Consider the following 26,878-nt stretch of genomic DNA (forward strand, 5'->3'; position numbering starts at 1 on the left):
GCTTTTGTGACAAATTCACAGCAACTTTAAAGTTTTTTTTTTTGTTTTGTTTTTTTTACAGTGTGACCTTATAAAGGCTTATTTTATGCATGACGCATTTGGTAGCACTGTTTCTTTCAGCGAGAACGTCCTCGGTTCTACTCTCGGTCTGGAGTCTATCTGCGTTCTGCATTCTCACGTTCTTCTTGTTCATGTGTGGGTTCTCTCTCTGGGTACTCCAGTTTCCTCCTTTCAGTCCAAAATCATGACTGTTAGGTTATACATACTCTCCAAAATGGTCCATTTGTATGAGTGCATTCTTGTGTATTTCTGTGTTGCCCTGTTGGCCGAATGGACATAAAACCATACGAATGGATGAATGTACTGTACCTACCTAAGGAGGATGAATGGTCAAGTTCAAGTAGACATTGTAGAACAGCTTGAGACTGAGTTAAGCAATGGAAGGTAATAAGGCAAGGAAAAAAAGGATACTGTATAGAGGAGTTGGGCAAAAAGCCTGAAGAGGGAGTGATGATGGCATTTTGTCTGAGTTAAGCTGTGATGTCAAGAGTCGTGATAGGTATGTCAATAGCAATAAATCCCCCATCCTGTGCTGGTGTTAAGGATGAGTAAGGAAACTCTGGATATATCAAGGTCAAGGTTAGAGCAGGTGCAATGGAATAAAAATTGCATTTGTGTCTGTTTACCTCCTTATTACTGCCGTGCCTGATCAGGTGGCGTTATTGTATCTGTGGATTTTCCTTTTTACAACGCTGGATGTTTAGTGATAAGGAGTATTTTCCTTTGGTCCCTACTTAACTTTAAGTGTTTTTTTTATGTTTTGTTTTTCTTTTTTTTTACCTTTCCTCCTAACTCATCCTGTCTTCACCGGCACCACCATCTACTGTCTTCTCCTCATCTCCCTCTTCTAAATTCACTCCGTTCCTTTCCTGTTCTCTTTCTACTGATCGACAGGATGATATCGATTGGGAAGAGATGGGTCAGCCTGATAATGAGACTCAGAAAAAGGAGAGAGGAAAAAAAGGGATGGAAGTACTGGGGGAATGGAGATAGATTGGAGGCAGAAGCGGATTAGAGGCGGGGAGGGCCGAGAATGTGTTTCTCTGACATGGTTTGCTAACTTTGGCAGGGCTCTGCTGGCTGTTTTTCTTTTCTTTTTTTTTTTTTTTTCTTCTGCTGGCTTTGAAACTGAAAATTCACAGGGGGTATCAGTGAAAGCATCTGATCCATATTGTGCAAACACAACATTCAGTCTTATGCACAATACACTGGGATAAAGTGCGTCTAGTCATGCACAGTCACATACAAATGGAAATAAACCCTGCCTTGTGTGTTTCAGGGTTTGCTACTTGTGCAGTGCAGTTCTCATACAGTGCCCAACAAAAGTACTCGCACCTTTTGAGTCTTTCAGCATCTGTTATATCACTCCACATATTGTATTTTATTGGAATTTTCTGTGATAAACCCACATAAATTAGTATGCCATTTATACGTAAAAAAGGTTGCATGTTTTCAAAATAGAATAAAAAATGAAATAAAAAGTGCGATCGTGTGTTCGGGCTCCAGTCAGTGCTCTAAAAAGCTGCCTTTCTTTGGCAGCAAATGCATCTGCACGTCTTTTTGGGTATCCCTCAAACACTTTTGGATACCCTAGAGACTAAAATCTCATCCAAAATTGGATGAAGAGTGTCTAACCAGCAATTTTCAGGTCTTGACAGATTCATGAATTTGCATTAATCCCTCCTGTGTGGCTTCTTACAACCACTTTCTTACTGCAGATGCTGAGTTTCTTGCCCACAACCAAACGTAGTCAGGTTGGACGGGGAACATTTGTGGACAGCAAATTCAAGACGTTCTAAAAAGCTTCTCAATTTATTTATGTTTTGAATATTGACTAAGGCATTCTAGCAAAAGCATACGCTTTAATTTAAAAAATGACATTGTTGCTTTAACTGTAGGTTATGTCTTTTGCACCCTCCGTCCTTCTTCCCATCTCTTCTGATCAAATTCCCTGGCACTTCTGAAAGAAAGCATCTTTACAGCATGATAACGTTGGTTCAAACAGTTTTCCGTGTAGAACAGAAAGTTTAATTTAGACATCATCTGACCAGAAAACCTTCTTCCACATCATTGTTGTTTCCCCTGTGTGGTCTTTGATCAGCTTTAAATGGATTTCTCATGACTTTTTCTCTGGATTTGAACAAAGGATTTGTTCAATTTTTGGAGGTTTGTCAACAGATTCTCTTGCCTGAGTTGTCGATATCTTCAGCTGATCCAGAGTTAAAATGGAGTAATTGACAGCTTCCCTGATTAATGGTCTCTTTCCTCGGCCTGTCAGTTTAGTTGGACAGCCGTGTTTTGCTGGATGCACGACTGATTTGACAGTGCAGAGTGAGATGTTGAGAATTCTGAATATTATTTCATAACCCAACTCAGCTTTAATCTCCAAACTTACCTGCCTTCTGTCCTCGTTGGCTTTTGTGATCATGTCTCTTTACTAATATCCTTTTCATAGAGTATCTCTTTTAGTTTCAATAACCAAAATAATATATTGAATGTTGTGGTTGTAATGACAAAAAAACCCAAAGAAAAAACATTTAATTCACAAAGTATGAAAGATTTTGTAAGGCACCATAATTATCTATCCTGTTTAGTGTGTCTTATACATCTAATGCAACATGAAAAATAGCCCAGTCTCTTCATTCTTTACTTTTTGTTTTACTTCAACATTTTTGATTCCATCCTCCCTACTGACTTGTTATTTTTTGACTTTGTCTTTTTTATGTTTTTGTGTCCCTGTGCTGTGTCTGTGTCCACCAAGCCTGAGGAACTGACCAATGTCCTGGAAATCTGCAACATTGTCTTCACCAGCATGTTTACCCTGGAGATGATCCTAAAGCTCACAGCTTTTGGCTTTTTTGAGTACTTGAGGAACCCATACAACATCTTCGATGGCATTATTGTCATCATCAGGTCTGTAATCCATCATAATCAAGGAAAAGTATCGGACAAACATGTAATGTATGATGATGTTGCACGTCTGATGTGGATCTACATTCAAGTGACGACTATCATTCCAGAAATTGTACATTTTTGCCTTATTCTATTATGAAGTTGAGTTGAATGGAACCAAAGTACAATTAAAACAAATGTAAATTTTAAAAAATCAGATTTTCTGCATACAATAGAATCAAATACCAGCATAATTTTTTTTTACTCCCAGAGTTACCAGTTGTCTTTATTTCTCCATGTCATCCCACGCTGTCTAATTGCGCACACTTTCTGCGACACAAACTCCAGTGTGTGTGAGATCATTGGTCAGGCAGATGGTGGTCTGTCAGTGCTGAGGACGTTCAGGCTGCTGAGGGTCATTAAGCTGGTGAGGTTCATGCCTGCACTGAGACGGCAGCTTGTGGTCCTGATGAAGACCATGGACAACGTGGCCACCTTCTGCATGCTGCTCATGCTCTTCATATTCATCTTCAGGTAAACTTATCACTTCTTTTTGGAATCTGACAAGGAAGAAAATCTACATTTTACCCATACGAGCTGTCAAACTAACAAAAGGACATGTCTTTTATTAACAAATGAGTTGAAAGTTTCTCCCAAGCAGTATGTGTAACATTTGCTGTAGGTTTGAGACTGAAAATGTTTTTTTTTTTTTTTTTTTCCATCATCACTGCAAACCATTAAATAAAAATATCTAAAGTGCTGTCCATCACTGGTTCAGTGAGCATTATTTTGATTTTAGTAGTCTCATCTTGAAATTGTTATAAGTGCTATCACATTTGTCAGAGTAGTTTAAACATTTGCTTCCCTAAGAACAGTTTAATTTTAATGTTTTTTTTTGTTTGTTTTGTTTTTAACAAAAAAACTGTTATTTTTTGTGCATGGAATAATAACTTCAATTATGTTTTCTGAAGCAAGAACTAAATGGAACAATTGAAAATTAACTTTACTTTTCTCAAATCCACACAAATGTATCCTTTCATCCTGGTATATAGATATAAATCCACTCAAACTGATACTTGGTTAAATGTCTGCTTGCATCAGCGTGCTTGTTGTAGTCATCGATAAGCTTCCTTTAATTAAACAGCGTATTTTGTGTATATTCAGTTGTTCATAAAAACAATCTTGTTTTGCTGCAGTATCTTGGGGATGCATATATTTGGCTGTAAGTTCAGTTTGAAGACAGAGGCAGGAGATACGGTTCCCGACAGGAAGAACTTTGACTCCTTGCTTTGGGCCATCGTCACTGTGTTTCAGGTACAAGTAGTTTAAACTCACAAATTCATACCGAGCAAACAAAAGGCCTAAAATGCTTTTCACTCTGCTCGCGTCTGCTTTAGATTCTAACTCAGGAGGACTGGAACATGGTTCTCTACAACGGCATGGCGTCCACCTCTCCCTGCGCTGCTCTTTACTTCGTCGCCCTTATGACATTTGGAAACTACGTGCTCTTCAATTTACTCGTTGCCATCTTGGTCGAAGGTTTTCAGGCAGAGGTAATCATAGAGTCAAACCGTGCATTGAACGCAATACGACAAAAATAAATAAGATGTTGTGTTTTTTAAACTGCATGTTTTGTGTTTTTCTAAAAGCCTCCACTTTATGTGTCCTTTTTCTCTTCTTCCTCCAACAGGGCGACGCAAATCGCTCCTATTCGGATGACGACAGGTCCTCCTGTAATTTTGACGAAAATGATAAGCAAAAAGACTCCCTTCACCTCTCAGGTGCAATGTCTCTGACTATTTAGCAGAGTTTTTTCACTGCTGTTACAACTCATTTGGGAAGTATTTTAGAAACTATATTCTAAGAGCTTCATAGAGAAAAATGACTCGTCTTCTTTAATGTGTCAGAATTTTATCCTTTTTCATACTTCAGTTCTTCTGAAACTTCAATATTGTCCTAAAATAAACATAGATTTTTATCAAATCTATGTATTTACTTGTCTAATTCATTTATAAATAATTATATTGTTATTATAAAGGTGTACTGTCACAGCAGTGTGTGCTGTGAAATTTGCAGGTTGTAACCTGTGGCATAAAATCCGTACAGTTTTCACAAGAAAAGCTTGCTAAGCACCTTCCCCAGACTAAAGATGTAAGCTTAATAAACTTTATGGATTGCAAACTCCATTTCAGTTCTAGCATTCTCTCTGCATATCCCTTCATAGTTGCTGAAAAGGCAGGAATGGACTGCAGTGCGGAGCGGCATTTAGCAGCACATTAGGGAGCCGTCTGATGGTGTCTGATCACCGTTCCCCGGAGTTCAAGTGTACCTTTTTAAATGTCACTGTTGGTGGAAGAAAAGCACATTTGAATTGTTTTTTAAAGACCAATTTCTCCCAAAGACACGTTCAGCAATGGATAAACCACTGGCAGATATCCCTTTGTTTCACTGTTATGAGTTTCTTTCTGCCTTCTGAGAGACAATTTATTGTGAATTAAATCCTCCTCTGCCCCTTGGAGGTGGCTGTAACATTGTTTTGGGACATTTATTGTGTACAGTGATGCGGAGGCCTCTGCTTTCATAGCAGCAGCAGACAAAGCATAAACAAAGAAAGGCAAGGGGTGTATTTAATGCTCCTCGTTTCTCCTTTTGACAGTTTCTTTCCCCTCATCTGTCTTATTTTTCGCTTTACCTCCACTTAACACTCCTGTTAAATTCCTTTGTTTGCCTCCTGCACTTTTCCTCCTGTCTTCTGCAGACCCAAAGATCTGCACCCTGACCCCTAATGGACACCTGGACATGTCATTGTTGCCTGCTGGTCTGTTTCCAGGAGAGAAGTTGACCTTTGCACTCGGCTCCAGAAAGAACAGTGTTATTTCTCTGGGCAGAGCTGACCTGGAGAGGAGGGCTGCGGTAAGTGGAAAAGGTTGTAAACGTAAACTTTAACCACATTAGCTCCTGACTGAATAACAATGTATGTGCTATGTAGAATAGTTAGCTCTTGAGACTGTCGAGACTCTCGGCCTCGTTTATCAAACCTGGCACAGATTTGGGTAAAAAATGACTACAGGGCGAGTTCCAAATATGATTCATGAAACTTTGTATGCTGGCCAGTTGCAGGGTATGATCAATGGTGTTGATGTAGTAGCTGGAAACAATCACCCAGTAATGCAACATTCTTGTTTATTTTCAACATGGATGAACAAAAGAGAAAAAAAAATCAACATTTTTCTCAGAGTTTAAAGAGACAGAAGATTTTTAACAAGTTTAAAGAAGCTTCTAAAACTCAGACCAAATCTCTCTTTGAAAATATGCAATGCCTAATTATAGATCTATCTATCTAGGCGATCAGTGTTTATTTTCAATAAACAGAGGCCAGTGAGAGGATTTTTTTTTAAATTGTACTCTTAGAAATTCATAATAGATTTTCCTTTATCAGTATCCAGGTCGAGGTTACCACAACTGGGGCCGTCCGCTGCCTCCCCAGCCTCACCCCCTGTGGGCCCGTCGCTCCAGCTGGAGCAGCCTTGGGGGCCGACCCTGCTCCTCCTCATCTCCCTCTGCCAGCCCGGCCATAACGCCTACATCTGCAAGGCCCTTTTACGGCTACGGTCTCGGGGGTCTTGGAGGCGTGGTAGGGGGAAGCCTCCGTATCCGCGGCCCTCGCGCGTCCTCGTCTCCCCACCATCACATCCAACCTGATGAAGAGGAGTCCCTCCTCTCTCCGCCTGCTGCCGCTCCTCATTGTCTTCAGCTGCCGCATCCGAAGCTCCACGACTATTTTGCACCTCGTAGGGACCGCAGAGCTCTCTCCCTGGAGCTCCCCCACATGCTCCAGTCTCCGGCTGGGAACCCACAGCAACATCATCCTCTCCCTCCCGTGAAACTCCATGCTCACCACAGGAAGAAGAGCCTCTCTGGAGGCCTTGTGATCAGCACCGGTGGGGACTTGGAGGGAATCCACCAGGACTGCAACGGGAAGACGCCGCTGTCGCACCTGCTCCTCCCACCCTCAAGGCGGCAGCCGGAGCAGACCGGAGGGGTGAACCTCCAGAGCCACCTGATGACGGATGTCTTCCCCCAGGTCAACACACGCAGCAAGGACAGGGAGGACCTGGACGACGACATCGAATATGTGAGTTAGTGTTTGTTTGCATGGAAAGGCGAAAGAGCCTAAATGTTTGTTTCTTTTATGAGAAGTGATATTCAGCTGCACCTCCACACAGACAGACAGCAACTTAGAGGAAATGAGCAGTATCTGCTTTTAGGACTTGAAGAAAGTAGTCTGTTAACTCCGAAGTTAAAGAGCTGGATTTTGAAAACACTGTGATCGTTTAGTCCACTGTGTCTGATTTTTCTCAACTTTCCATCGCTCACAGTCGATCATCACTCGTTGGAGTTTAGTTTTTTTTTTCCATTTGTAAGCAAGTAACTGTATGAGCAAAACAAGGTTAATTGGGAAGGACTATTTAGAAAGCATCGGAGAAGAACTGTGCAGATGGTAACGTTGAAAGATGTCCAAGTCGTTGCCACATTAATGTTTCACTTGCGTGAATAATTTAAAAAAATGCAGCCTAAACAGGCTCTTTCTATGAAGCTTTGTGTTTTCGTAGCTGTGTATTTATGTGTACCTTTGTGAGCTCTGATCTTTGTGTTTGTTGCAGAGCTTATGCTTCCGAATCCAGAAGATGTTGGAGGCATACAGACCAGACTGGTGTGAGACGAGAGAAGACTGGTCCATCTTTCTCTTCTCCCCACAGAACAAGTGAGTTCATTCTCTCTTTCCGCTTTAGGATTTATGGATAGTGACAGGCTTATTGCTCAATAGTGAGTTTGTTCACAGGTTTCACTCCTAACGTCATTAACTTTAGAAATAAAAAAAAACATTATACATTTCCAGAAGATACAATAATATTTTAGATAAACAGCATGTGGTGTCATTTTCTGAAAAATGAGATGGTATAGTTCAAGCATAAAGTTGCTACACTTAGCTTAACTAACAGATTTTTTTTCTTCCAGAGTGCTTATGGTGCCCCTTTTACAATGCCACCCTGAGCAGTGAACCATAAAACCCCAATAAAAAATCACCAGTCCACAAATATGGATGATGTACCTTTAGTACTTAGATAAAGTTGATTTGGAAATTTTTCACAATCGCTCCAAATTTTTACACAATGTTTCTAGATTTTGGAATGTCATTATTAATAACAAATATAATCTAAAATGATCACATTTATCTCCCACTGTTGTTCTTTTTGATTGAGAATAAACATGGCAAAAGAACAGATAAAACTAAATAATTGTCTTGTCCAGTTTTTACCAACAGCAGACTGGACTGGAGCCTCGCAAGACACATCATTGTGATTTGCATCACCTTACAGGGATAAGCTAAAATCTGCATTCAAGCCATTACTACTGATGGCTTGAATGCAGATATTAATATTTTTATTAAAAAAAAAAAAAAAAAACTTTGAAAACTCTCCATGTTTCTTTACAATAAATATATATTTTCCTCATTTGTATATTCCTGTCATCTGTTCTGATAAGCACTTCAGTGAAAATATTAATTGCTTTTTGGCAGTGAGCGCTGTCACATGCTCACTTTTCGTGTGAAAGCAGATTCACTGTTCATACTGAGCGTCCCATTTCCTTCTGCTGTCAGCCCCTCCCCCTCCCTTTTCTCTGTGCGTTTCTCTCGGATCCCTCGACTCCGTTCTCCCTCTGTACTCAGGGTTCCTGGGATTCTGGGAGTGCCGTTAAAGTAATTTGTTTTGAATTAGAAGCTGTGTAAACAGGGCCTATTTACTCACTGAGATGTGAAGAAGCTACCATGCAGTCACGGGAGCCTGTTCCAGTTTGATTGGATGGAAGTGGCAGATGAGCTCAGGAGCAGTGTTAGGACAATAACTGTCTGTGATGCCTTTTTGTCAAAAAAACCCAAAACATTCTTCATCTTGTTTTCTCCTGTCAGGTTCAGACAGATGTGCCAGTCCATCATCGCCCATAAGCTGTTTGACTATGTTGTGTTGGCCTTCATCTTCTCCAACTGCATCACAGTGGCTCTTGAGAGGCCAAAGATCCTTCAAGGCAGCTTGGTAAATGCATGTGAAATGTGTGTCAATGCAGTTTTTCCATGTTAAAACAGTTGTACCCTTTGAATAACTTTTTGCTTTTCAAATCACTAGAACACAGCCAACGTAAGAGTTTTGGTATTGTTTTAATGTAATTTTGTTAGAGCAACACAAAGGAGTGAAATATAAAATTAAGGTTTTTTTTTTACAAAAAACAAAAAAAGAAATCTGCTAGGATGAAACGAAAGGTTTAGATATGCTTTAGTGCAGCTGCAAACCTTCCCTTATTCCACCTAAGCAGCTAAGAGAGGAACTCTGGAGGATTTATAAACATCTAGAGCTCAGATGGGGGAATCTGTTGAGAAGAAGATTTTTTTTTTCTCATGCACTCCTCAAATCTAGTTTTGGTGGAAGAGTGGATAGAAAGAGAGCCATTATTGTGAAGGCCATAAGAACATATGGCATAAACAGAGCTGGAGCTGTTTTGCAAAGAGAGAATTGCCAAAATTTTCAGTGTGTTAATATGCAAATCCGGCAGACACAAAGCCAGAAGACTTGTGTAAAAGCTGTATTTGAACAGAAAGATTATTCTGAAAACTGCTCAGTGAACACTCTTGACGATTTTTCTTTCTTCCGGTATTACATATTTTGCGATCCGTCCTATAAAAGACCAATAGAGGATGTGAATACTTTTGCAAGGAGCTCTGTGTGTTAAATTGAGGCTGCTCGTAAATGCTCCTGGTTTTTTTTCTTTACTTTGTAGCAGCATCTTTCTTATGACATATTGAATGTTATCCTCTAATAGGTGCTGCAAAGACACTTTAAAACTCCTGATTGGTCCATTTGGTGCTTCTGACACTTGACTCTCTTTGCTTCTCTCTTTTCTGCTCATACAGGAAAGAGTCTTTCTCACCATTTCCAACTACATCTTTACTGCCATCTTTGTGGGCGAGATGACTCTCAAGGTAACATTTTACAACCTGTCTCTCTTTACTGTTAGGGCAGGCTCCAAAGAGATGTCTTCTTTGTTTGCCTACTTCAATTGACTTGCCTTCAGTTCTCACACAGAGCATACTGTTTCCTTCTTTTTTTTTTTTCTTTTGCAGCCACTTCCCAGGTTCTTCTGAGGGAAAAAAAACAGTTATGCAGTGTCATTAATTAGTGGCTGATCTACTCCTATACATATTCCCCTACTTGCTGCATTTCTCTCTCTTCCTTTTCTCTCCACTTCTATGGTTTAACTTCTCTGGGGTCTGAGCAGTCATTTTTGTAATTCTCAATCTGTTTGTTTCTCTGTCTTTTTTTTTTTCTTTCTTCTCCCTCACTCTTTCGTTCCCATCGTCTGTTTTCTTTGAAAAAGTGTCTGGCATAAGTGGGCCATCAATTATGTACTCCCGCAATCAATTATTAACCAATCTGAGCCCGTCAAGGAGCCGCAGACTTGTCAGCCCCCTGGCCAAGCGGTACATGTCTCCCTTTGAGCCTGTGTGTATCTCCAGAACGTGTGTCGATGCGCTTGTTTGTGTAACATCAATCTCTCCATAGGATTCTATCATCTGTTTGAATGCTGCATACAAGATGGAGCCAAAAAAAAAAGGAAACAAAAATACGACACAGTAGGAGAAATGGTCAGCAATCTGAAGCATCTTCAGGCAAAATATTGGAGTTACAAAAAATATGTTTGATGTATAATGTAATTTTTTTGTGTGTGGTTTCTGGAGACCATACAAATCAAAAGAGATGCAGTGCTATGCAAAAGTATCGAGTCACTCATCATTCCCTTATAAGTGGCTTCTGAGAATTCAGAGTTTCTTGTATAGTCCTATCCGAACAAGTTTTCTCTGAAGGTCTTTCTTTGGACTTTATCAGGACTGATATTCTCCAATTTCAGAGGAATGTTTGTTTCTATGTTTGTTTGTAACATTCAAACATAAAACAAAAAAATAAAGCTTTTAAACTCAGTCGAAACTACAAACACTAAGAGATTGCTATTTATTCAGTTCACTGTTTTTTTTTTTTAGGATTTAAATCAGTTAAGACTTTTGGCATTCGGACCTTGGATGTTTCCCACGGACTGATCTTTCAATCGTGTTGATGTTTGCACAGCACCCTTTCATGATCTCTCAAAGCTTTGCTGAACACTTGGCAAATAGCTTCTAATGTCAGCGGCGGATTTTTGCGTAAGCAGAAACGATGCTCCCACTTCTGCCATGCGAGATTCAGCATCCATCTGCGTGCATCTAAACTGTGATGTTAGCTCAACATCTGTGCGTCGGTGTCATCTCACGTTGCACAGAAGGCAAAGATAAAAGCTTTAGCTCTGGGGTCTCGCTTCAGCTGTGAACTTTGTTTTCGAGATCAGTGATGGCGACAGCCATTATTACTTGCAGGTGCCAGATGTTTGTTGCTTTTTACCACGTTTTCCAGGACCGTTTCTGTAGAATGTATATCTACAGTATGCGACAGACTAAGTCTGCTTCTCTACATGTGTAGAACTTGTCCTGCATTTACTGCTCCTCTCACTATTGTGGAATAAATGTCTTTTTTTTTCTTCCTGCTATCCAGTCTCAAGCAGACAATCTACCACTTTCCATTTGTGTTCAAGCTGCCCCAATATACCAAGTACATGTTCTCATCATATTGCTTTGCCACCTTTCTGTTCAGGTGGTTTCCATGGGTCTGTATGTCGGCGAACAGGCTTATCTGCGGAGCAGCTGGAACGTTCTGGATGGATTCCTGGTTTTCGTGTCGTTGATTGATATTGTTGTGTCCATGGCGGGAGGGGCAAAAATCTTGGGCGTGCTCAGAGTACTGAGATTGCTCCGAACGTTGCGTCCGCTCAGGTATGCATTAAGTACTGGGATATAATAAATGCATCGTGCATTTTTAGAATGCATTAAAACATTGTGCTCATCTTAAAGCTGCAGTAAATAACGCTTACGAAAAATATGTTTTTATGTCATTGTGGCATAATGACAGTATGATATGAGACAGATAATTTGTGGAAAAAATGGAGAGGCACTGATTGGTGTACATGGGGGTGACTGGCAGGGCTAAGACCTTCCTCCTAGCTCTGATTGGTTGGTTCTGACCAAGCATTGTATTTCGGTAGATGGCAGTAGGACCACACAATGAAAGGAGAGAAACTTGATTTATTTATTTTTATTATTATTATTTCACAGCTCATCTGTCTGATATTATTCTGTCACAATAGCATTTTTTACATACTGCAGCTTTAAGGTAGATCTACTGTGTATTTTGGTGTGTGTTTCAATTGACTGAAATAGGCAATTTGCCAAAATGTTCAGTTTAATGGTGAAGGAGCAATACAACATGGTTCACCTAAGCATAGGTAATCTGCTTTATTAGACTTGTATGTTCATAGCTTAAAAAATATTTATCAAACTGATTAACAATTAAAGTAATGATAGAACACAGTCTATAACTTAATCATCGTGTTTTTCTACAAGCTTCCAATACCTGTTTATTGACGTATCTAATAACATCTGAATACATATCAATATCTGATTGAAAACATAGCGTTACAAACATACATATAATTAATTAAATTACCTGTTGAGTCATACAGCATGTGCATCTAAAATCTGTTTTTGTGTCTGTCTACTTAAACGTTTAAACGTGTCACTGATGTGAAATCTGATTCCACCATGTAGTTATTTTTTTCATAATTCGTACAATATTTCAGTTCATTGGTGCAAATACAGAAATAATTGCACAAAACATACATGCATTATTACGTCATATTAAGTATTACTGTAATATCTCTTTAGAGTGATCAGCAGAGCTCCAGGACTGAAGCTGGTGGTGGAGACGCTCATCACTTCCCTAAAGCCTATCGGCAACATCGTCCTCATCTGTTGTGCATTCTTTATCATCTTTGGTATCCTTGGCGTACAGGTAGGCAGCCGGGTCTTCTACTCAGACCTTTATGTTGTTTAAGATCATTGATGAGATCATTATTGGTAATGATCTCATCTGTTTGTGTTAAAAGCAGTTTATATCACTGCATGCTTAATATTTCATTGTGAAGCAGCTTTAATTCCCAAGTATTTTTCTCTCAAGAAATCGCTAACAGTCTTCCTTCTTTTGTACATCACTTTTTGCTGTTGAGTTTCTCAGCCAGCTCATTATTTTATCTCATTAGAGTGACACCCAATGGCTTATTTTTCTTTCTGCAATTCATAATAAGATGGCATCAAAAGGCTTTTTCTTTTTTTTTTTTTTATCTTTATCTTGCAGCTTTTTAAAGGCAAATTTTTCTACTGTCTCGGCCCTGATGTCAAAAACATCACCAACAAGTCAGATTGTCTGGACAAAAAGTACAAGTGGGTCCACCATAAGTACAACTTTGATAATTTAGGACAGGTGGGTATCATATGTGTTATTATTATTATTATTATTATTATTATTATTATTATTATTATTATTATTATTATTATTATTATTATTATTATTATTATTATTATTATTTAATTTTACAAATAGAATTAATAATCAATTAATTAAAAACCGTAAAAAAATAAAATAAAATAATAATCTCCATAAACTTTTTATCCAAGGCTCTGATGTCACTGTTCGTACTTGCCTCCAAAGACGGCTGGGTAAATATCATGTACCACGGCCTGGATGCAGTGGGTGTTGACCAACAGGTATTTTCATATTAATTGATGACAAACAAGTTTTGATGTAAAATACAAATAAAAAATAAATAAAAAAATCTGCCTCTTTTCTGATTACTATTATGTCTTCCTTTTTTTCCCCCATCCAATCTGCCTACATTAAATCATTCCACCACTCCAACTGCTGCAGCCGATAACCAACAACAACCCATGGATGCTCCTGTATTTCATCTCCTTCCTCCTCATCGTCAGCTTCTTCGTCCTCAACATGTTCGTCGGCGTGGTGGTGGAAAACTTCCACAAGTGTCGCCAGCATCAGGAAGTGGAGGAGGCCAAGAGACGCGAGGAGAAGCGACAACGGCGGATGGAAAAAAAGAGGAGGAGTAAGTGAGATGACTGAGTGGAATAAGCAACAGACGGGGACAACTGATAACCAGAGGTTAAACGGTTAGAGAGCATTGAATAGAAGTGGTTTTGTGTTGGCAAAATGTAATTTCCTTTGCCTTGCAAAAATTATTTTCCTTCTTCTTCTTCTTGAACTTTTCCACATTTTATCAAATGACAGTGTGACTTGATTGCATTTTACTGGGATTTTATTTGATTAACAAACAGTAGATCTGTTCCAATCAAACCAGCACACATGCTAATGGTAATAAAATGATTCATGTGCTGCTTTGTTTGGACTGTGACATGAAATCCCAATAAAATATGACGTTTTGTTACAGCACCAGGAGAATAATTGTTTTTTTTTTGTCTGCTCATTTCATAGTCGGTGAAAATATTGATCCACTCATTCCTTTTGAACATTAATGTCCCACTAACAACAAACATTTAAATTACCTTTATATTGTTGATATCTTGTTTGTTTGTTTTTTTCCCTAACAGAAGCTCAGAAGCTGCCTTACTACTCCAGCTACGGCAACATGCGCCTGATGATCCACACGCTCTGCACCAACCACTACCTGGACCTCATCATCACCTTCATCATCTGTATAAATGTCATCACGATGTCGTTAGAGCACTACAACCAACCTCACGTAAGAAGAATTGCTTCCTTGGTCTTTGTAGGGTCTAAAAGCTTCACGTCCAGTTAGTGTGAAAGCAAAGTTCCACTAGAAAAATGTAGATTACGTGATTGTTTTTGATTTATCTAACTCTGCTTTGTCATTTTATGACATTTTCCTTACGTAAGAGCACATCTTCTCACCTCCAAACGGGTCCAATGATGCCACCTGCAAGCCAACTGTCTTGCAACCACAAGCCGACTGAGGTCAGGTTTCTCTGCAGCTTGTGGTGCCGACACAAAAGCTCTGATTCAACGTGGCTGTTGTCAGAGTAGCGCATCTGTCCCTTCGCACACAACAAATGCAACTTAATACCTGGTAGCGCTTTTTGTGCTAAAGAGAAAGGAGATTATCTCGAGATAAGACACCCGTTTGACCTTTGAAAATGGCGCAGGCTTTCTCAAATGGACTGAGCATTAGATAAATATCACAGGTCTCACCTGTGTTTGTCAGTTGTTGGTCCTGACATTTGGCAGCCTCCCACTTGTCAGGAGACGCCTCTGTTTGTGTGAAAGGAGGAAAGAGCCAAACAAAGATTGCAGGAGGACATAACTGTGGACCAGCTTTTAAATAATTACAACATGCTTGGCTCGTTAACGCTTGAAACTCACCTTGACTTGAATGTACGTTGGAGGACATAGTGTATTAGTGTATGTAATATCATAAAAAGGGGGAATCTTCTGAGGTGACCTCAAGCTTTTTTTGATTTCAGTCCAGAAATAACTGGAACAATTCCAGTTTACGGTTCTTGCTGGGACTTCTAACACGGGTCCTCTTTTCTGTTTCCCACATACATTTACACACACCATGGCTCTCTCACTGTCTACTTGTTTTTTCAGTCGCTGGATCTTGCACTCAAGTACTGCAACTATTTCTTTACCTCCACATTTGTGCTGGAGTCCATTCTCAAGCTCATCGCATTTGGATTCCGGCGCTTCTTCAAAGACAGGTAATGGCTCAAATTTACACCTGCTGAATCTTCAGCATTGTTGGTAAGAAAGAGATTGTAAACGTGTTTTATTTTAACAGGACTGCAGGATGCTTCTGTTTTTTATTACTATTTTGTATTTTCTTATTTATACTTGTAACAAATCCGATTAAAAAAAATGATGTGAAACATTAAAGGGGCGATTAGAGCTCTGGCACAAACGTTAATCCCTTGACTGAAAATGTCATATAAATAGTGCCACAAAAAATAGCTGTTTAGCTCACAGTGCTTTTTTTTAAGTCATAATTTTGCTTTGATCAAGTGTTAATGGAATGAGGTCTAACAGTTTTGACAACACTGAGGATTATAAAATGTGTTGAAATATTTGAATCGACGTTGAGCTGCGTTTTCTTTTTTAAAAATCCCTGTTATGGATGAAAAACATGAAGACTTTTGTTAATACTACTAAGACCACAGACTTAAAGCAAACTTCTTATTGTTAAAGATGATTATATTCTTTTAAATAAATGCATTGTTTGTTGCAGAGACATAATATTATACTAAATTGAATATATATTTGAAGTAGATTTTGTTAAAGAGGAAGAAAAGCCTTCTTTACAAACAAAAATCATCTCGAAAATATCTTTAATTATTTAAAACATTTAAAATGCTCATGCTGTGAAATAACCTTTAATATACAATTTTGTTCTTTCTCTATTTATTGTGAAATGTTGATTCTCCTCGTTGGATGAGGAGCTTTAGTCTAAATAAATATAGTCAAGCAAAGTCTGAATTTCTACAATTTTACTTATGCTATTCATTAAAACAATGATTCATTTTAGAGCTTTTTACACCTTTTTACTAAGGTTGCCAATAATCGTGAAGGTTGCTGTAAATGTATTATTCCCTTTTTGCATAATTGTGTGTTATGTGTTGGTTATTTGTAAGGTTTTGCTTGAAAAAGAGAAAAAAAATCAACTTGTCTCACAGTTTTTCACACATGATGCTATAGGACTAAGCTGTAGGACTTCAAGTTCCTACATCTCACACACTTTCATCTTTGTTTGGTCCTCATGGTAAGAACACATCAACATTGTCCCATCTCATTTTCTCTGTCATACCACTACACCATGTACAGTGACAAGACCAATGTCCCCTTCTTATCTAGGATGCATGGCGCCTAATTAAGGCCGAAAGCAATTTGGGTGCTTATATGGTGCTGATGGCAACTTAATGTCATGACCTATTTTAGTGCCTGATGAACATCTCCGAGCGCGAGGGGACGAGAAGAAACGGCTAGAGAAAGAGATGGAGGACAGATAATATATGGCAGGGGAAGCTGGTCTGATCAAAGATGAAAGAGGAAGGGCACAAACGAGTGATGAAATGAGAAAAAGATGGGCGGATGTAGGGAGAATTTATCACTCGGTTATCTTCGAGCTCTTTGTCTCTTTTTATGTCGTGCCAGCAACAGCCGTGAACAGCCGCCGTGCGTAGAGTGATTTATAGTTTAGGGTCACTGGTAGCTGCAGAACTGGGTCACTGGAGCAGAGATTAACACATAAATGTAGAGAAAAGGAACTTGTTTGCAGCATGTTTAAAATAAATAAATGTAATATCATGGGTACCGCTCAAATGTGGCTACAAGTGGGACGCTTGGGATTGAGGAGGAAGAAAAACTGAGCATAGGACAAATAATCACTGACAGGAAGTCACACTGCAGCAGAGAAAACTTTCATGAAAAGCTTGATGATTCAAAGATGACAGGTGTCACACCATCATTGCATAACCCTGCCAAATGTTCAATCATAACAGACGCCTCATTTTGTGATCTCAGATCTAGACTTTTTCTGACTTTCTCTTCTTTATTTGGCCTGGCAGGCCTAAGCTGAACTTAAGCAACTAAATAACAAGAATAACTTGTCATATAAGCTGCAGGTTGTTGCTCAGCAACAGCATTTTGTCATCAGGAGCACAGTGTGGTAAGATAAGAAACACTGTGACAGCAGACAACCAGATGCAGTTACTGAAAGTCATTTAAGAAACCTCTTACTGTTTGAACTTAAATAAGTTAAACGCCTGCACCTAAAAAAATAGAGCGTAACACATTTTAAATGTTCTCCTTTTAAGCCTTTTACATGCTAATATATCAGGTACAACAATGCATCAATACAGGATGAGTGACAGGAAATTAGCTTAAATCAAAAGAAAATATTTTTTAAAAAATGACCTGCACTTATTTTACGGATTAAAAGAACGTGTTGCTTATCATAAGCGAAATGTGAAGAGGTTTGAACTGCATCCTGATTGCATATCTTTGGGCTCTGCGTCAGGTGGAATCAGCTGGACCTCGCCATTGTTCTCCTGTCGGTAATGGGCATCACTCTGGAGGAAATTGAGATCAGCGCCGCCCTGCCCATCAACCCCACTATCATCAGAATCATGAGGGTTCTGAGGATAGCACGAGGTACAAATGCCAGACGCTTCAGAAATCCTCACTCTAGCACATTCGCTTCACACCGCACCTCCCGTAAATAAAAGATACGATCTTGTTATCGTGTTAAAGCATAAATGTTTAAACCGTTAAATAATTTCACAGGTCAGTTTGCTGCATAGCTGCAGTAGCTCGAAGTGTTGTTTCTTTTTGCTAAGAGGGACAGAAATATTGCAATTGCCTAATGTTTATGTGTTATGTTACATTGAACCTTAAAAAAAAACCTCCATAATTGAATTATCTTTAATCTCATTTATTTTTTGTTTCTTTTTCCAAATGCTCACACAGTGCTGAAGCTGCTGAAGATGGCGACCGGGATGAGAGCCTTATTGGATACAGTTGTTCAAGCCCTGCCTCAGGTACACCTGAACGCCGTCTGCATGCCGTCCTCTCCCCCCGACTCAGACACCCCAATTCCTTGGTGAAATTTGGTCAGTCTCCGACAGTAGTCTTGGGAAACGCGCCCTGCTTCTCATTTACTGTTGACCTTTAAACAACCCTATCAAACCCTAAATCAAAGTCTAGGAAAGTGGAACAGAAATGCATGTGCACAGAAGTTGTCTTGACTTTGCTTTCAGCACTACAGAAAGGAGATTTCCTTACTGAGATCACAGTCGCAATATTTCTTTCCTGTTACTCCAGTGCACTTCAGTTTCAGCTGCAGCAGTGAATGCCAGCTTTGTTTGTACATACTGAGGCTGCAAAAATTATTAGCTTGGAAGTGAAGACATGGTAGACGATGAATCATGCTTAAAAAAATTAAATAACAAAAGTGAAAACAGGAAATCATGAAAGATTGCTTCAAATGGCCTCTATTTGTTTCATTTTATAGTTTCTACATAGCAGTGATTCACAACAAATATGATCTACAGACACTTTCTGAGACAAAAAGATCCATTTGGTAATATAGTTATTGAGACAAAGGTGTAAAGAAGTGTAAAGAAAAAAAGATAAAGCTAACTCCGTCCATTACTCTGAACACACCATCCCTGTTCTTCATACACCTGACTGTTCTTCAATTTAAGTATATTGAGAAATAAAATGTTGCTTTTTTTATAGCAGGTCAGACAGGTTCTACTTATCAAGCCTGAGAGTTTTCAGTGAAACTGCACTAAAACAAGGTGGTTCTTCATTCATTTTCACATAGGGCGATGTTGGTTTGGACAGCTTTTTATTCTGATTGTCTGTAGTCTGAAAATAAAAGTTGTTTAACACTATGAGATACTCAAGTATCGCAAAAGAGCTGAAACGGAGCAAAATCCGCAACGGAGAAAATTGTTTTTGTTTTTGCTGCAGAGTTTTCAGGAAACTAGGAATCATCTCTCGTGTGTATGCCAAAGCGTGAAGAGAAAGGCGGGAGGGAAGGAGGGAGAGAGTGTAACTCCTAAAGCTAACCGTCAAAGCGTTGGTGCCGTCCTGACGCAGATAGGCCTCATTTATGGAGAAGCACACTCCCATGTGATCCTTTGACCATTAAAAGCAAGACCAGGCAAACACACAGAACAGGTGGCGCGGTCGGGGAGGGCTGCCAGGTCTGAAGGAAAGTGGCTTCCTCGTCTTTCTCTTCCATTGATCCCTCCCTCATTAACACCCGGGCTTTTGTTTTGTCCCAAGGGCAGTCAGGCAGGTAATTAAAACTAAGGCTAATTAAACAGTTCCAGGAGGTCTCTTTTTGTGCACGGGGTCTGTGTGCGCATAGAGATGCTGACAGAATTATACCTGGTGACAGATTTTACCTCGGGTGATATTTTACTATGCAATTGAAATGGCAAGCTGCAAATTTGATTTCCATTCCGTCAAATATGACACAGCAGATTTTAACAGTTTTTATGCTTTAAAATCCAAAGAAATACAATATGATATATTTACAAGACGTTTAATGTGTAGTAACTTAAGAGGAGTGACTTTTATTGCAAAGCGAGGCATAGCTTCTGTTTATAACAGCTGGACTTTCACCAAACAAGCATAAAAATATGACCATGGAAGTGAATAAGATCTATTATCCCTTAATCTTGGCACTTGCTTAGACAGCAAACAAACATTTTGATAGAAGAAGAAAAAATGGACAGAATAAGGGTTTGAGCAAGTTTAACACAAGATTGGATCAGAGAATCTCCCAAACTGTAGTTTCTGTGGGTTGTTGACAGTCTGCAGTGGTCAGTATCTATTGAAATATATCAAAAGAAAGGAGCAGAGGAGAATTGGCAACAGGATCAAGGGGAGCCAAGGAATTTACAACCTAAACTATGCCAAGTTAAAAACTAAAAACAAAAAGAAAAACCTTCAGCCTACTGAAGCTAACCTCGCTGTTTTTTTTTTTTTTTTGCTGGAAAAAGAGGTTAGCTACTAATACTTTGTTTTTGGACATGTCTAGTTCCAACAGCCAGAAAAATGTTCTTACTCTCAGCGGAGCTGCGCGACTGTTTCATTTCCCAGTAATGGGATTAGATTTTAGCCCCAAGTGCTGTCTAACATCTTCATCCCTGCTAAGTTGTTCTAACAAGAGGCTGTTTTGCAGTGGAACCGAGCCAAGTCCCAAAACCCCCAAACTCCAAAATTCATAAAAAGCACCAAAGGTTCACTTGTTTGAGTCTCCAGCCGCGCAGCAGTTTACAGATCCGAACACGGCAACATAAGAACGGTGTAGCAAAAACAAGCTGAGTAATCCTAACATAACCAACAGACATTTTCGAGAATAAACAGAGAAAATCTTACCGAAAAGCACTTTCTGCTGATTTAAATGTTGCTCGAATTAATAAAAATAAACTAAAGAGATTGTTTATATTCTGATGGCAGCAGATTTATTTAAAGCTGCATTTTAACACTTTGAACTTCAGAGTTTTGCTAAATGAAACTTAATGAAATGTTTTCAATTGCATGCACATTGTACATTAAACAGATAATTAGAGATTAGAGAATTGCTGTTGTGCTGATGGTTTTGTTGCAGGTATTTGAACTGCAGCAGGGCAGCTACACAATAGAAGATTGCTTTGTTTTGCTTTCATGTGCGCTGTTGTATGTTTCTGTGCACATTTACTCATATATGTCAATGTGTTGCAGGTGGGTAACCTGGGCCTGCTCTTCATGCTGCTGTTTTTCATCTACGCCGCCTTAGGAGTAGAGCTTTTTGGAGAACTTGGTAAGATTTTGCCACTTATCTTCAGCAAAGGGATATTGATACCAGGTGAAGGTTTATTGCACTTATATTCAACAATATTTATGTAATCGATATACAGTGGAGTGCCTTGCAAAGCTTCTCATTTCAACCTTTTCACTAAAATTCAATATACTATATTAAGACACATGTATTATGTTGCCATTTTGCAGCAATTGCTTGGAAAATTGGGTCCACAGTGCGATTAGATTTTATTTAGAGGTATTATAATGAGGGGAACTGTAAAATAAATGTAAAATATTGATATTCGACCCATAGTATCTGGCTATCAAATACTTTTGCAAAGCACTGCATGTCACAGGGACGAGGGACAGTTTGACTTTAAATTTCTTTGCTCCAGCGAGCTTTGACCTGTGCACTCAGAATTTTGTTAAGCTTTTCCCCCCAGTAATCGTCTTATTTTCTGTGCTGCATTTATCCAATTTTAAAGTATTTTCTTCTGAGGCCCTTCTTGACAGCTCTTGGGAATCGAGCCATTATCCAGTGTTTTGTTACATAAACAGTGTCTCAAAACTATCCTCATTCAAGCTGGATGATCTATCTCCCATCATCCATCTCCCTTCCTTGGCAACATAAGGACCTCATTCCAAGCAATTTTCATTGAATAGATCATGTTAGCTGCTGTCTAAACAAAATAAAGTTGAGAGAGAAATGTTCTACTTTTGTCACAGAGCCAGCGGTGTGTTGTCTCTTTTATGTTTACATTTTGTGCTGTTAAAAGGAAGTCAGAGATTAGAAGAACAATAATCATGCAGTCAGACCTCGAAGAAAACTGGAAACCAGCACATGCCACTAACGTCACTGACTCTCTAACTTTGGGAAAAGTTCTCTCCCAACGACTGATGGTTTCTTTCTTGTGATCCCGTCCCATTCCTTTCCTTGGCTTTTATTTTCCTCTCACCACCTCTTCATGTATTTCCCCCTTTTTTCTCTCCTAATTTGGCTCCATCGTTAACCTCACTCTCACTCTTAGTTTGCAATGAAGACTATCCGTGTGAAGGTATGAGTCGTCACGCTACCTTTGAAAACTTTGGCATGGCCTTCCTGACCTTGTTTCAAGTCTCCACGGGCGACAACTGGAACGGCATCATGAAGGTACAAAGACTCCCTCAGTCAGTTTTTACTGTGTTTAGCATCACGAAGGATTCAAATAGAGTAACTTTAGAAAGCATTCGCACGTCTAAAACATTTTTGCTTTTTGTAACTTTGCGACCACAACCTTACGTGGGCTTTACTTGGATTGTATTTGACACGTTTACAGAGCACTCTAAAATTGTGAAGGAAGTGGAAAAGGAATTTTTGATTTTCAAAATGCCTTAAGAAATAAAAATGTGGAATAAGTTTTTATTTATCCTCCTTTATTCTGTCACTTATGAATCCATCTTTGCTCAATATCAAAAACTACAAATATCTTGATGAAGCATGCTGCTAAAATCATGTTCTAATCTGTCAAATGTTGACAAAGTTTAAGAGATATGCATCCTTTTACAAAGCGCTGCAGAGCACACAGCTTAATTTTAGGGAGGTTTTTAGAAATGTATATAAAAGGTAAGAAAAGAAATTGGAAACTCTACGTCTCACAGCCACAATGTGTTGCTGAGATTTGAAATCTACTGATGATAAAAATGGAATAGCTTACTACAAAGATTAGATCTCTCTCTTTGCAAAAACACAATTGTATAATGACTCCACATCCATCAGCACCTCTTCAACGTACACTGTAAAGGGAAAACTAATCATACTGGAGCAAGTTTCCTCAGATTTGATTTATGCAGCACAGATTGTATTGCACATTTTTAAAAAAAGCAGGTGGAACGCAGACGCCGGTTTTGAGAGTGAATTCTAGTTTTTGAGACATAAAAAAAAAAAAAACATCTATCTACGCATTAACAGAAGATCTGCTATGAATTAGTGAGAAGCTGAGAAACTGAGATGGAATTAGTGATGCAATCATGAGAGAAAATGAAATATCTGGGGCTGGGAACTACAGTGAACTGTGCCACAAGCGGAGAGGGGTTAAAAGTCCCACTTATTATTCTTTCTCCTAACCAGAGGCAAAATGAAAACAGAAATGAGAAACATGATGGCATCGCAATGAGAGGAACAGACAGGGAGAGAGAGAGAAAGAGGATGTTTGTGTGTTAGAAAATGCCTGGTTTAGTTTAGCAAATGTCTGAAATATGCATAGAAATAAGATGGAAAAGGGGATGTACTCTGAAATTGGAGATGTTTTGTGAAGGAGCACAGTGTGTAAATGTCAACCCAAATTAGACACAAAAGACCAGCTTCAGCTAAGAGGGCTGAAATTGTTATGTGTGGTCACAGCCTGGCTGAGATATGCATTCCTCCTGCAGAAAACTCTTGTCACTTCAGCTTTGCTGTGATGAAAGTCCACAGCACTCATGTCAACTAGAGTGGAAGACAATCCGCAGACTGGATAATAAAATAAAAATGAAAAAAAATATATGTTAATTGGTGCTTTAATATTGTAATGTTAATTTCTATTGACATTGCTGTAAAAAGCTGCGAAAAGCATCAAAATGAATGATTCCATTGCTGTAGTGTGAACTCCAAAGCTTAATCTGAGTGCGTTTATTCGAGCAGCATTATTCCCAGAAGCAGCCAAAAAGGCTTGTGGCGACTGTGGAGGAGCTGCACAGATCCAAAGCTCAGGTGGAAACATCTTTTGACAGAATATATTAAACCACTGAAAGAGTGGCAAGAAAAAGGAATCGTTTACAGTTATAGTTATTCAATAATATTTTTAGAGTCTGGTGGAGCATGTGTTCCAATACGCTTTTGATGAATTAGCACTTATTTTAAAAGTATTTTATAGATTTAATCAATTATTTATTATCTTTGTTACTTTATAAAAGAGTGAAATTTGCCTCTGTCCAAAAAAAAACCTCCCCTCAGAGAGACAGATAAAGAAACTAATTTTTTCTCAGTTTGAGAGTTTATATTGTTGTTTTCTGTTCTCAGAGAGACACACTTAGCACTGAGCTAATATAAACTAAAGAGCAAAGCTTAATTACTTTACAAATTGGACTTCTTACCAATGTCATAAAATGTATATTTTTGTATTTTTTCAGGAGTCTTAAAACAGAAATATTATTTGATTTTGACAATCCCTGACTTTCTTTCTTTCTTTCTTTCTTTCTTTCTTTCTTTCTTTCTTTCTTTTTTCCTTTCTTTCTTTCTTTCTTTCTTTCTTTCTTTCTTTCTTTCTTTCTTTCTTTCTTTCTTTCTTTCTTTCTTTCTTTCTTTCTTTCTTTCTTTCTTTCTTTCTTTCTTTCTTTCTTCCTTCCTTCCTTCCTTCCTTCCTTCCCTCATCTCACGCCTCACCAGGACACATTGCGGGAGTGCCCACCAAACCATGACTCCGGTGTGGACTATGGCTGCAATCCGAGCCTTCAGTTTATCTCGCCCATGTATTTTGTCTCCTTTGTGCTCACCGCCCAGTTTGTGCTCATCAATGTGGTGGTGGCCGTGCTGATGAAGCACCTGGACGACTCCAACAAGGAGGCCCAAGAGGAGGCGGAGATGGATGCAGAAATTGAGCTGGAGCTGGCCCAGGGCACCCTCTGTTGCATGGGCGCCCCCAGTTGTGGGGGTCTGGGGGTTGACAAAGGACTTTTGACTGTTGGATCGGGGCTTGGAGCTGCGCCAGGCAGAAGGGAGAGGGGCGGAGGTGCCAGAGGCGAGACGGGGGAAGGAGGGAGGAGGTTGCGACATCCTGTAACAAACCAGGGACCTTACAATTCCTGTGACTCTCCTCAGTCGTATTCGCCAGCACAAGTGAGTATTTCTGTATGCGTGTGTCTGGGTACTTTTTAGCTGAGTGAAAACGTAAATGACTCATTTTGAATGCTTGCGGTTGGTGGACGAGGATGTCTGCAGTAACGCTTCAAAACGTAAACAGTAAGATCAGACTGATCCAGGTTTTAAAAGAAACGTACGCAAATGTAATCAAAAATCTTCCCGAAGCTACTTAGAGTTGCTCTTCTGTTAAAGTCGACTTATGAACCTCTTTTAAAATAGAAAACTTCTGCCAGTCAAAAGAAGGAAACAGATTATAACCTAAAACACGTCTAGTGTAGCTTCAGAAGTAGTAATTCTTTGTGACCTGTCACCTGTTACACTCAAGATCTGTCAACAGAAACCACAATATCAGTATCAGTATATTTTCAGAAGCGTTTTTTTTGCCCTATCCATCTAAATATTGTACATAGTACAATCTGCTTCGTTTAGGAAAGAAAACCTACAACGGAACAGCAGAAGGATATGGAATAGCCAATAGAAGAAAAGTCAATAGAAGGCTTAGTAAGCCTAAATTCTTACTCTTCAAATAATTTTTGTTTCACAAACATTGCTAAAGACAAATGGTAATCATTTAAGACGTACAGTGCCTTGCCAAAGTAACCATAACCCTTGAATTTTTTTTTCACATTTGTTGCATTAAAGTGACTAAAATTGAGGTTTACCAACTCCCTGCTGTTTGGAAATTGATTCAGCTCAATGCAAATCAAGCTCTAGTCTCACAAAAATATATTGTTTGGGATGCCAATGAGCATGAATTGTTTGGTTTTAAGAAAAATAATGTTAAAGTTTGTTGTTTTTCCCCAGGAAAGGCGTTTTTGCAAACATTTTCAGTAGGAAATTTTGCTGCTGCAGTAAAGCATGCCTTTCTTTTAGAGGTTTTTACACACATGCACAGGTATTCCAATAAACATTGTTTATCGTTCTCTGCATTGTGCTACAACACACCATACGCAATGTGAAATGGCATAGACTGACTTAATTTTTCAAATATGCAAACTAAAAGATTATGCAGACGTTGTGATCTAAAATTACATGCAGTTTTTCCTGCGATACATTTGCTACTGTATCGCCTCAAGCTTAGTGTGTTGGGATTTGCATTTCCAGATGGATATGTCAAAGTCATTGTCAGAAGGGAAACAAGAGAAGAGATTAAATAAGAAAACATTGCCTTATGTTGGCGTTGTTCCACCGGAGCAGCTGAATTAACATATTTGTGAAAATATGAAGCGGCAAAAAAAAACCAAAAAACCCATCCCTCAGTAAAACAGTGACACTGGAAAACATGAAAGACAGAGTTATGTCACATATAGCTTAAGTTACATTTTTTTGTGTTAGTAGGTAGAGCAGCCTTTGTTACAGAGTGGAGTATTGTCTTCTTTTTTTCCCTCTGGTTTGTTTTTTTTGTCCCCAATTACTTTTTTTTTTTCCCCCATTTTGGGTTCTTGCAGGTTCATGTTTGCGGGTTAATTATTATCTCACTTCCTAGACCAGTGTGTAAGAAAGAGACAGTCCGCAGAGACTCATGCTCCTATTATGAAATATCCAATGATCACCTGAGATATCCACAAACATAAAGATGGCTCACTCTCTGCCGAGAGGAGTTTCACCTTTGTAGAGCTAATCTTGGCTGCGTTGAGCCATTTTTAGTTCGGTGCTGGCTGACAAAGGAAGTTAATGCAGTGGCAGGATCCACCCCCGCTTTTCTATATCCATCCTCCCTGCTCTGTTTTCT

The 26,878-nt window shown here is 39.0% G+C and overlaps 1 protein-coding gene across 4 annotated transcripts in view; it reads left to right on the forward strand.

The window, feature by feature from the left end:
• Positions 1-26,878, forward strand: part of LOC103468615 (voltage-dependent T-type calcium channel subunit alpha-1I) — a 165,970-nt gene that overhangs the window by 112,490 nt on the left and 26,602 nt on the right. For all 4 annotated transcript variants that reach the window (XM_081609898.1, XM_081609899.1, XM_081609900.1 and 1 more), the window contains exons 11-32: positions 2,822-2,973; positions 3,301-3,486; positions 4,149-4,266; positions 4,350-4,505; positions 4,643-4,733; positions 5,711-5,865; positions 6,392-7,087; positions 7,617-7,717; positions 8,924-9,047; positions 9,920-9,988; positions 11,688-11,866; positions 12,815-12,941; positions 13,284-13,409; positions 13,604-13,693; positions 13,854-14,046; positions 14,549-14,700; positions 15,567-15,676; positions 17,989-18,122; positions 18,438-18,508; positions 21,210-21,288; positions 22,298-22,419; positions 24,673-25,122. In XM_081609898.1, coding sequence (XP_081466024.1) covers positions 2,822-2,973; positions 3,301-3,486; positions 4,149-4,266; positions 4,350-4,505; positions 4,643-4,733; positions 5,711-5,865; positions 6,392-7,087; positions 7,617-7,717; positions 8,924-9,047; positions 9,920-9,988; positions 11,688-11,866; positions 12,815-12,941; positions 13,284-13,409; positions 13,604-13,693; positions 13,854-14,046; positions 14,549-14,700; positions 15,567-15,676; positions 17,989-18,122; positions 18,438-18,508; positions 21,210-21,288; positions 22,298-22,419; positions 24,673-25,122 — 3,681 coding nt within the window. The remainder of the gene's footprint in view (positions 1-2,821; positions 2,974-3,300; positions 3,487-4,148; positions 4,267-4,349; positions 4,506-4,642; positions 4,734-5,710; positions 5,866-6,391; positions 7,088-7,616; positions 7,718-8,923; positions 9,048-9,919; positions 9,989-11,687; positions 11,867-12,814; positions 12,942-13,283; positions 13,410-13,603; positions 13,694-13,853; positions 14,047-14,548; positions 14,701-15,566; positions 15,677-17,988; positions 18,123-18,437; positions 18,509-21,209; positions 21,289-22,297; positions 22,420-24,672; positions 25,123-26,878) is intronic.

Source organism: Poecilia reticulata, chromosome 8 (assembly GCF_904066995.2).
Source record: "Poecilia reticulata chromosome 8, P_reticulata-male-v2, whole genome shotgun sequence".
Taxonomy (NCBI): domain Eukaryota; kingdom Metazoa; phylum Chordata; class Actinopteri; order Cyprinodontiformes; family Poeciliidae; genus Poecilia; species Poecilia reticulata.